Genomic DNA, 11,394 nt, shown 5'->3' with positions numbered 1-11,394 from the left:
TTATTATGTTCCTTGTGGAATGACTAGACTCACACATCAATCTAGCTGACCTGTGGCTATTATGTAATTATTCCAGAAACATAGTTTTATGTTAAGCCAATTCGTGAAGACAGAAACACTCTGCAGCTAACAACCTGTATTCTTTGGTACTAGTTTTCCCCTCAAAAGGTAGAAACACTAAATCCATAACTTTTGAACTGAGACAATAACCTTTTCTGGTCTACTGCTTTTGAAAAAAGATTATGAGACAAAACACAAAGAAAGACAGACATCATAAAATAACCTTTATACAGGATTAGTAGATCTGTTTACATATAAAAAACAGAAAGGACCTCATTACAGTTAGATTTCACATAAATTACACAGATTGACTTTTTTTAAACTACTATTCAGCTTCAAAGTCCCTTTTAAAAATTTCGTTTTGAAGGCACAGTGCATGATAATAAACCAAAGACTGAAGCACTTGAGATGAAGGAGTCCTGGGCACCTCATGTAAATAGCTATAGATTGTTCTGGAGCTGGGGAATGTCACTCTGAAAAAGTGGAGAGGTGAAAAGTTGATTTTTAATCTGAGAGTAGAAAAATACCACTATGTCATACCTCCAGAAAATCTGCAGCATGGCCGGCAGAGAATGTAGCTTGCATACTCATGGTATGCCATTCATAAAAGCCAGAGTCATACACATTTATAGAATTTATATCCAACTGCCTCAAAATGGTAGCCTGTTTTCAAATTTCACAATAGATTCTGCCAAATCAAAATCAACTAGGATAATATTCTGAAAGTCAAGTGAAATATTCATGAATTATTGCTAAAAACAGGAGAATTGGGTATTGGGAAATATTTCTTCCTGAACTGGAAATTCAAGTTTAGCTGACATTAATCAAGGGCTCTAATCACACCCCCCAAATCTGCTTTAATTACAGCAAATCAGAAATCCAAATACTTATCAAAAATTTGCTAGCTAGAAAATCACTGAACGTTGACCGTAGTGGAATTTTGGTAGTAACATTAAAGTTGCTACTCTTAAAAACGATTCTGCTGGAGAACCATAACGTAGGGCACTATGATGGCATTTGCAGCCAAAAAGCTTTTAATACAGCAAGGACAAAACCTGGCACAAGTGCATTTCTGGCCACAGGAAAATAAAATGATTTACTGTTGAGAATAAATGGAAATAGAAGAACAGGTCATGGTTATACTGAGTAACCTGGTGTTAGCTCAGAAACACAATAAGCTCAGTTATCAGCACTACCTTTTATTTATTTGCCAACTCATAGTTTTACGTTCAATACTCATTAATTCAGCAAATCTCATTCAGTGAAAGTTACCAAAGGTTAACCAGTCAATCACACTGGGCCAAATATACATTCTGTTTCCTTTCTGGAGGATGACAAAGTCCCAAAGCACATTCCCTCCAAAGAGAATTGTAAGCATTCCTCAACTGGATGGGGTCCCAACCACTACTCAAATGTTCAGCAAAATACATCAAAACCAAAGGGCCTTTCCTTCTGAAATTAACTTGAGTTCTTCTTATTGAACTGTATAATCAGTACAAGTGCATTTACACAGGCAGACACTTTGAATATGACCTACTCAATCACTTTGCTTTTATTAAGGAGTTGCGAGGGAAGAAGGCTTACACACTGATCACCAGGACAAAAAATAAAAAACTGCCTTGTGAGTAAAAAAAGGCACAACTCAGGTTTTGGGCAAATTTCTTAATACTGTGATACTTACTTGCCTCCATGACTCCAGGGAAATGAAAAGTCTCTAGGAGAAATACTGAAGAAATGCATTCCCCATGCCGTATGGCTTCAATGCCTTAAGCAGTTAATGTGGTCTAATATTAATTACATTAGATCCACAAATAAAAGACCAAGCAGGGCAGAGAACACAGTCTTAGTAGTCATGATCCTGTACATTCATGTTAACAGGTAACACAGGCTGAGACGGCCTTTGTTATGCATTCCAGAGCAATGCATCATTTAGAAATTCATTAGAGGTTCAAGATTTATAGCAGAATTTGGCTTTCCTTTCAGGAAACATTATTAAAAGAACTATTTGTATGTTCATCTCTAAAAATATTTTACACATGCTGAAAAGGCATGGACTCCAGTCACTGTGATGTACAGTGAAAGATCTGTTTCATTCAAGAGAGAAATGAATTTAAAAGGCATCCTCTCGTGAAGACCAACGTTAATAAAGTTGAAGGTTGTCTCGTCAACTTTGTTTCCCTTCTACCTGCAGTTGTTCCAAGTGGAGCCAGCCACTCACAGGCCCTTCGTGGGTTTTCTGACTTTGCACTCTTAAAAATAAAGCTGAAAAGAGCAATGCCACCACATCATCCCCCTAAGGAAAATGTAAAGTATTATCAGAAGAAACTACATCATGTATATTTCATTAAGTTCCAGAACCTCGTAACCTCTGTTCTGTGCATGTAGGGTGGCAAGGGCTCAAAACTGAGAGTTGTGTTGATAACAGAGTTAATACCGGAAGGGCTTAACTCTGACCCACCCAAATTAGACTACAGATACTCAGCAATAAATGTCATGACCATTATTCCTGCTAAACCAGATCTCTCTGTGTAAAGCTATACTTTGGGTACATTTCTCAGGAAACTGGGTTGAATGACCTAGGTGGGTGGTAAACCATTCCATGTGAAAGCTTTGGGATGACTGATACATGAATGATACAGAATTCAACTTGAAAAGATGAGAGCAAGTTTTTTGATCCCCTGATTTAGTACAAGTTCAGCAGCAACTTGGCCGTTAAAACATTCCAAGGTATTAAACTGTTAGATCATTGGTAAGACTCATACTCACAAAAGCATCATTTCCATTGAGTAGCATAATATCACAGACACAGTAAAATACAAATCTTTTAGGCGTTTGCAATAACTTCAGTGGCACTGAAGATGATACTTTCTCACTATGGTGTTTATGTTTGTTTGTTTTTTAATAGAGGGAGCCATATTTAAGTGCTTTCAACTGAACTTTCAACAGAATTGGTTGATCAAGAAGAGACTGCCAAATGAAACATTAGGACAAAGAACCCAATCACTTGCAGAGGCCTTTATGAATAAGGCTGGCCAAGCTATTTCAGTAACAGGATGCTATGAGAGGGTGCCGGCCTGGGCTGCACATGAAGTGTAGATATTTTGTGTTCAAATGTAGGTTAAGAATGTGCAAGGAGGTTTCTTCCATACTTCCGGGTATTTTCAGTAGAATTCAGATCTTGTCGATTGCCAGGTCATCTGAAAACCCTAAGTGTACAACATAGAAAAAAGGTTCGAATTTAGGAAGTATTAGAGAATTAGGCATTCCTCGAATAAACTAGTGCTTCACAGACAAAAGCAACAGCACCTGTGGGTTTTACCGCGTTAAAAGATAGGCAACACGAGTTTTAGCTTTTGCTAGATCTCCTTCTTGGCTCTACTCAAGTGGACACTGAGATCTTTTTACAACAGAGTCAATGAGTTATCCCTTAAAATGGGGATGTTTAGAACTTTGCTAAACCTTAAAGAGAGGTAGAGAAATCCTCTGTGCTTAGAGCACAGCCCACCAGTTCTGATCTAGCCTTGGAACAGGTAGAAAGCCCAATACAGAAGCACATTTATTCATTTCCTAATGCTCTATATAAGTTTCAAAATCAATTCAGCCTCCATTAAACCTGAATAATAAGAGAAACTCCAGCTATTCAATAACTAGAGAGAAGTACTTCTCAATAGGTTAAAAAAAAAAAGTGAGTTTTTAAAGCTTTATGTCAGATTCTGACTGCTGTCCCTGCCTTAATGTTTCTGGATTCTTTTGGCCATTTAAAATAAAGAGAAAAAGCTAAAGCCACTAGTAAACCACCTGATGTGCAAAAGACAACATCCACTAGTTGGCTTTGTGCAGTTGCAACATAAGCTCCAAATAGCTCATCTTAAATTATAAAAGAAATACGAAGTGGCTGTCCCATCTCTGCTGCATAAATAGAAAGCAGATTTTTTTTTTAAAGGTAAGAGTACTTTAAGGAGGGGAAGTTCAAAACTGCAGCCAAATTCACAGAGAATACAAATTTAGCAAGTTAACTTCCCAAAGCTCTTTGAAGAAACAAGACAGTCTCTCTCCTTGATGCAGTGTCTCCCAAAAAGAACTGTAACTTTGCTTGGTACTTATGCTGGGAGAGATGCAAGGCGTGTGTTTCAATGTTTGCTGGAATATAATGTTTCCTCCTCAGTGTCTGTTTCGTCCTGGAATTCGTGGCTTAAGAGAGACTTCTTGGAGCCAGTTGACATCATGCGAATTTCATCTTCATACTCATCGTGATGCTGCCTGAGCCGATGAAAGCCATCCTTGTGTCTGTTAGACTTGATTGAGCAGATGCACCAGATAATGCAAGCTGTTAGGATCAATGCCGACATGGTGGCACCTGTCAAACAGAACCATCATGTGACTGGAGCTCCAGCTGAAGGATGCAAATAAGCAGCTGCTTACAATGGCACTTTTTAGCATATTCCCTTCATTTATTTATTTCATGCACTTAAAAACAACCTTTTATTATTATAGAAGTAGTAACATGTATTATGCACAAAATTGGAAAACTATAGATAAGCAAAATACTAAAAACCCAAACCCCAAACTCTACTTCCTCACATTTCCATTATCCTGAGATCATTTTTAACAACCCTAGTGCATATTTTTTCTGGATTTTCCTTCATGCATGTGTATATGTATACAAATATATTTTTTTCTTTTACCACAATGCAGAACTATGGCCAATGCTGTGCAACCTGCTTTTTTAAATCAATCAATGACTTCTACTTTTCCTTTCCGGTAAATTTTCATCTCATTCCAAATCCCTCATTTATGTAAAATATTTTTACATAAGACTCTGATGCTGGGAGGGATTGGGGGCAGGAGGAGAAGGGGATGACAGAGAATGAGATGGCTGGATGGCATCGCTGACTCGATGGACATGAGTCTCAGTGAACTCCAGGAGTTGGTGATAGACAGGGAGGCCTGGCGTGCTGCGATTCATGGGGTCGCAAAGAGTCAGACACAACTGAGCGACTGATCTGATCTGATCTGATCTGATCAGAATAAGAGTCTAAGGACCATAAAATACAACTAATAAAATCATAATAAAAATTAAGGGCACAATAGCAAATAGGTGGCATAGTCAGATTTAAACTGGATCCCAGCTTCTGTCTTTCTAAGCACTTCATGATTCATGCTTTATCTGGTTCATGTTTCCAAAATATCACTCTCTCTCAACCAAGGATCTCTCCCCAACACACCCTGTAATAAAACTTGGTCATTTTCTAACAGGTTCAAGCTCTCCTTAGAAATAAACCAAGGTTCTTTGTGTCCAAAGATACAATACAGCAGAGTATTTATTGTTTTACCACAGTTTTTCCTTCTTAAACTTTCAGTAATTCAAGCAATGGCACATTAATCCTGGAGGAAACAAATATTCCCTCCTTCCAGGATCATGGGAAAAAAAGAACTAATATAAGTCAAAGTCCAAAGGACTTAATGATCTTTGCAAGTCATTCATTCAACCAACAGTGAAGTGGCTCTTCCTTAAGACCCACTACATGCCACCCATGGTTCTAGGCACTGGGGAGGCAGAGAAAAGCCCTTTCCTGCCAGAGCTCATGTTTTAGTGGGGGAGATCAGATACAGACAAATAAATGACTAAACATGTAATGTAATGGCAGCTAGTGAGAAGTATTTTAACCCAAACATGTGAGGCAGAGACAGTGATAGGAGTATTATTTTAGCTAGGGTAATCAGGGAGGAAGGCCTCTCTGTAGAGATGACATTTGAGTACAGACCAGAAAATGGGGAAGGGGCAAGCTGTGAGAACATATGGGAAAATATTCCAGGAAAGTATTCTAGGAAAATCATGTTTAGGTAGGAGACAGTAGAGGAGAAGGTTCAAATGATTGTGGAGCTGATCCATTCTCAACCTGAAATGTCAGGGTGAGTTTTTAAGTTCGACTACCGAAAATTTACCTGATACAGTTACCACAAGCTCCCTTGGCAAACCAAAGATCCGGTTATCTGTGTCAAAGACTATTACCACAGAACTTGCAGCGTCATGACGCACGAAGACCTGGGAAGATAAAGTGCAAGAATGAGAAAAAAGTTTACTTAAGGTATATTATATCCACTCTATGTTCCTAGGGCCTTTACAGCAAACCAAGGAGATGGCTGGTTGTCATCTAAAGTATACAAAATGCTACAAAAATTTCCTTTTGTTGCTAAAGGATAGAAAGATAACTATCATAATCAGGAGATGGTCCACAAGCTTCCTAACAAGAGTTTAATGTTAAACAGAAGTTTAATCCCTGGTAGCTCAGCTGGTAAAGAATCTGCCTGCAATGCAGAAGACCCTGGTTCGACTTCTGGGTCAGAAAGATCCCCTGGAGAAGGGATAGGCTTCCCATTCCAGTGTTCTTAGGCTTCCCTGGTGGCTCAGCTAGTAAACAATCTGCCTGCAATGTGGGAGACCTGGGTTTGAGACCTGGGTTTGATCCCTGGGTTGGGAAGACCCCCTGCAGAAGGAAATGGCAACCCACTTCAGTATTTTTGCCTGGAGAATTCCACGGACAGAGGAGTCTGGTGGGCTCTAGTCCACAGGGTCGCAAAGAGCTGGACACGACTAGGCAACTAACATATGTATCTAACATATATATATTCCTGTTTCTAGAAGTATTATGAATAACAAGAATTTACGTTATACCACTCAAGTTGAGTTTCTTACCTGTGAATGTTGTTGCTGATACCCATCAGCAATGGCGTTGATGTTATGGACACCTGGGGCCAACAGTACATGGAAATAACCTCCGTCTTTTGTGTGTACCTTTATTCCTTCATTGAGCACAATGACTGCTTTAGAGATTGGTTTTCCAGTCTTATCTTTAACAAATCCATGAACTCCCTTATGAACCTGAAAAAAAATGTTTAAAATATAAATTTGTGTTTTTGATAAATGGAAATATTGCCTGCCATATCAGCAAAGAATGCCACAGTCATCAGCGACCATAGCCACAGCAGATGGTGAGCTGGTAAGCCCTGAGGGGACTTAGGAAGCAGAAGAATACTTGCCTTCTAGCAGCCATCAGACTGCAGCCACTCCCCATGGTGAGCCCTGAGAAAACTCAGAATGTGAAAACTCAGTATACTGGCCCCAGACAGCTGATGTGCATATCAAAGGAATGATCTCAGTGGGCTCGCACTCTTGCATCTTCCCATGTACAGAAAATGGCTAACTTCCTTAACTTGAGATATCTGGTTTTCTTTAATTAACAACAATCTTTTGGTGTTAAGACTACCTGCCCTTTGTTGCAAAACTCCTATATATCCTGGCTGCTCCCCAACTTCCTTGGAGCAGTTCTTTCAGGGTTACTGGAGATGCTGCCTCCTGGGCTTTAAGTCCTAAAAGCTCTCACCAAATGAAACATAACTTGCAACTTTTAGGCTGTGAATAATTTTTTAGTCGACATTTTCATGATGCCAGATATCTGAGGGGCAATAGCTTGAGACATGACATAAACCCCCCAAAAAAACCCTCCAGAAGGCTGGCTTATTCCTCCCTCCCCACCAACTCTGACCTTGTTTGCTACTCATTCACTGCTGCAGAGGCACAGAGATGGAAATAAGTGAAAAGAGGACTCTGATATAGTCAAGCCTAAAATGTTAGAACCCAAATCTCCTATGCCTTGAATGCTTTCCTTCCCACCTCAGGAGTAACACTGTGATATTCCAATGGAAGAACCTGCGACATCTCACAGGGTTAAATTAACCTCATCATACAGCAGATATGTGAACTCATGGCACCTATTTAGGCAATATAAAAGGAATAAAACTCTCCTTTCTACGTCACTTAAATAATATTGAAGCTTCCCTGGTGGCTCAGTGGTAAAGAATCCACCTGTCAATGTCAGAGACATGGGTTTGAGCCCTGCTCTGGGAAGATCCCACATGCTGCAGAGCAACTATGCCCCCATGCCACAACTACTGAGAGCCTGTGCTCTAGAGCCTGGGAGCCGCAACCACTGAGCCCACATGCCCTAGAGCCCTGCTCCACAACAAGAGAAGCCCCCACAGAGAGAAGCCCGAGCACTGCAATGAAAACGAGTCTCTGTTTGCCCCAACTAGAGAAAAGCCTGCACATCAATGAAGACCCAGCACAGCCAGAAATAGATAAATAAAAATAAATTAAATTATTAAAAAATAAAATCAATAACACAAAAATTTTGGTAAGAGATGAAGAAAATGTTTTGATAAAAGTTTCCATTGAACATACTCCTGGCAGTTTGCTTCTAAAAGAGGATTACTCACCTCCACCAACATGCTGAGAAGAGATTTCTTATTTTCTGCCCACAACGAAGGGAGCTGTGCTGCACTAGGAAAGTAGCAGCAACTTGTATACACTGTGATCTCCGGACAGTGGCCATAGGTGACACTATAATCCTGGAATATAAAATTCACAAACAAATGTAGGAAGATGAGTAAGCACAAGTAAGAATGGGGCTTTGTAATGCTCAAATGCGATGAACGGAATAAAAAGACAACTTGGCTGATGTAAACAAAGAATCTGTAAAGCATTTCACAGCAAATATAAATAAACCCCTTGGTATTATGATCAGTCACAAACACATCTACTCCTAAGAGAATTCTTAAGACCAGGGGTTATGTCTAATTCATTTTTACATCTCCAGTGCTTCCTACAGTGCCTGGTTGGTAGAGGGGTTGTTGTTTTGGTTTGTTGAATAAATGAAAAGTACATGCAGAGTGTCAGCTTCCCTTTAAATCCTGGAACTTCATTGCTGTTACTGCTGTTTTCAAAGTTCTTAGAGGCAGAAGCACAAGTACTTGCTCTCTGACACCCACAACCTGGAGGCTCAAGCCTACCATACAGCAATATGGCAAATATTTAGGTAGGAACTACTTGTGTGGACAAGTTCCAAAACCTAACTTTCCACCTTCCCCCAACTACCAAAATTCTTCTTCCTAATTCAATTCAGTTAATGACAATAACTCATTTTATCACACGGATATGAAATCTTTTGTCTTTCATTTCTTGCTATCACCTAGAATTTGCCAACTCTGGTGAATTCCACCTCTATAGTATCTCTGAAACTTCATCCCTTGATTCCACTCCCATTGCCACTTTTCTAATCTCGGCCTTCAGTTGTTCTTGTCTAGGCTATTCTAAACCAGTCTCCCTGCACCACAGTCTCTCCTTCCTCCAAACCATCTTAACCCACTGTTAAGAGATGGATTTTTCCATAGCACAGCTCAGATCGTGTCACCATATCCCTGTTCAAAAGCTCAATGGCTTCCCATTCCTTACTAAAACAAAGCATTCAAAGCCTCAAACTCTCTTTCCGTTCTTATCCTCTGTTGCTCTCCATTACACCTCATCTTCTAACTAACTTAGGCTGCTTCTCTTTAAAAAAATCTTTATTTTATATTGGAGTATAGCTGATTAACAACATTGTGTTAGTTTCATGTATACAGCAGAGTGATTCAGTTCTATATATACATGTATCTTTTATTTGACAAATTCTTTACCCATTTAGGTTATTAGAGAGTACTGAGCAGAGTTCATTCACTTCACTGTATCAGAAAAGCCACCTATTCTTTCACTCCATGTCCAGTATGTATTTACAGTCCCATTCTCACTGTATTCTATAAAACATACCTTCATGCTGCCCAGGTGACTGTGCCATTCTGCTCCACGCATTACTCCTCCTGGAATATTCTCATCTATAAAAGCATTGAGAGATGTAGTGTCAATAAGATCATATAAGGCAAGTCCTCCTCCTCTCTCCAAACAGCAACAACAGTAACAAAGCATAGGGAAAGTACCTACCTGACTTATTGGGGCAACTGGGCTGACCCATATGCATCGATGGATGGTTATTTGCATAAAGAGATGCCAGATGCTTTAGAGTCTCTTTGTTTTCCACTACAAAAAGAAAAATTCAGAAGTTAGCAGAGAAATCGAAAGGATTTTTCTCCAAGTTCAACTTCATGGACACAGAAATCACATTCCTTTCCTTCGAGTAAATCTTGTGCCTCGAGGAAGTTGATTAAGGAGTTATTATAATTAAGTCCACAGTTCTGTTCACCCCAAATAGGGAAAGGAGTACATCAAGGCTATATGTTGTCTTATTTAACTTATATGCAGAGTACATCATGAGACATGCTGGGCTGGATGAAGCACAAGCTGGAATCAAGATTGCCGGGAGAAATATCAATAACCTCAGATATGCAGATGACACCACCCTTATGGCAGAAAGTGAAGAGGAACTAAAGAGCCTCTTGATGAAAGTAAAAGAGGAGAGTGAAAAAGCTGGCCTAAAACTCAACATTCAAAAAACTAAGATCATGTTATCTGGTCCCATCAATTCATGGCAAATAGGTAGGGAAACAATGGAAACAGTGACAGACTTTATTTTCTTGGGCTCCAAAGTCACTGCAGATGGTTACTGCAGCCATGAAGCTTGCTCCTTGGAAGAAAAGTTATGGCCAACCTAGATAGCATATTAAAAAGCAGAGATATTACTTTGCCAACAAAGGTACATCTAGTCAAAGATATGATTTTTCCAGTAGTCATGTACGGATGTGACAGTTGGACTATAAAAAAAAACTAAGCACTGAAGAATTGATGCTTTTGAACTGTGGTGTTGAAGAAGACTCTTGAGAGTCCCTTGGATTGCAAGGAGATCCAACCAGTCAATCCTAAAGGAAATCAGTCCTGAATATTCATTGGAAGGACTGATGTTGAAGATGAAACTCCAATTCTTTGGCCACATGATGTGAAGAACTGACTCATTGGAAAAGACCCTGATGCTGGGAAAGACTGAAGGTGGGAGGAGAAGGGGATGACAGAGGATGAGATGGTTGGATGGCATCACCGAGTCAATAGTCATGAGTTTGAGCAAAATCTGGGAGTTGGTGATGGACAGGGAAGCCTGGTGTGCTGCAGTCCATGGGGTTGCAAAAACTTGGACACAAATGAGCGACTGAACTACTCTAGTCTGTTCACCCCAGAATAATCTGACCAAGGAGAGAAGCAACTTTCTTATATTAAAAGGCACTGTGAATTTAACAAGTCACTGCAGAAAAACACAAACCTATTTCGGTATGTTTTACTACATTTGGAGGCAACTGTGGCCTAATTACAACATTCCTTGTAAGCCTGAAAATGTATTGAAAACGACACAAATTATCTCCACATACAATGGCCTTAGGCAGATTCAACAGGCAACTGTTTAACTCCCCACAAGGTGCAATCAGTCAGGCACAGTTTAAAGCAGGAGAGGGGAATTCAGTACCATTGCTTCCCTAGTAGCTCAGTTAGTAAAGAATCCGCTTGCAATGCAGGAG

General features: G+C 39.7%; 1 protein-coding gene across 1 annotated transcript in view; it reads right to left on the bottom strand.

Annotated features, from left to right (window-relative positions):
• Nucleotides 1–271: 271 nt before the first annotated feature.
• CPD (carboxypeptidase D) overlaps nt 272–11,394 on the bottom strand; it is a 72,089-nt gene continuing 60,966 nt past the window's right edge. Inside the window, exons 16-21 of the mRNA XM_027519292.1 lie at nt 9,875–9,970; nt 9,704–9,768; nt 8,338–8,469; nt 6,758–6,943; nt 6,007–6,106; nt 272–4,417 (exon numbers count right to left, since the gene is read on the bottom strand). Of these exons, the coding sequence (XP_027375093.1) occupies nt 4,191–4,417; nt 6,007–6,106; nt 6,758–6,943; nt 8,338–8,469; nt 9,704–9,768; nt 9,875–9,970 (806 nt within the window). The 3' untranslated portion in view covers nt 272–4,190. The remainder of the gene's footprint in view (nt 4,418–6,006; nt 6,107–6,757; nt 6,944–8,337; nt 8,470–9,703; nt 9,769–9,874; nt 9,971–11,394) is intronic.

This window comes from Bos indicus x Bos taurus, chromosome 19 (genome assembly GCF_003369695.1).
Source record: "Bos indicus x Bos taurus breed Angus x Brahman F1 hybrid chromosome 19, Bos_hybrid_MaternalHap_v2.0, whole genome shotgun sequence".
Lineage (NCBI taxonomy): Eukaryota > Metazoa > Chordata > Mammalia > Artiodactyla > Bovidae > Bos > Bos indicus x Bos taurus.
This window is presented reverse-complemented; position numbering and strand designations above follow the sequence as displayed.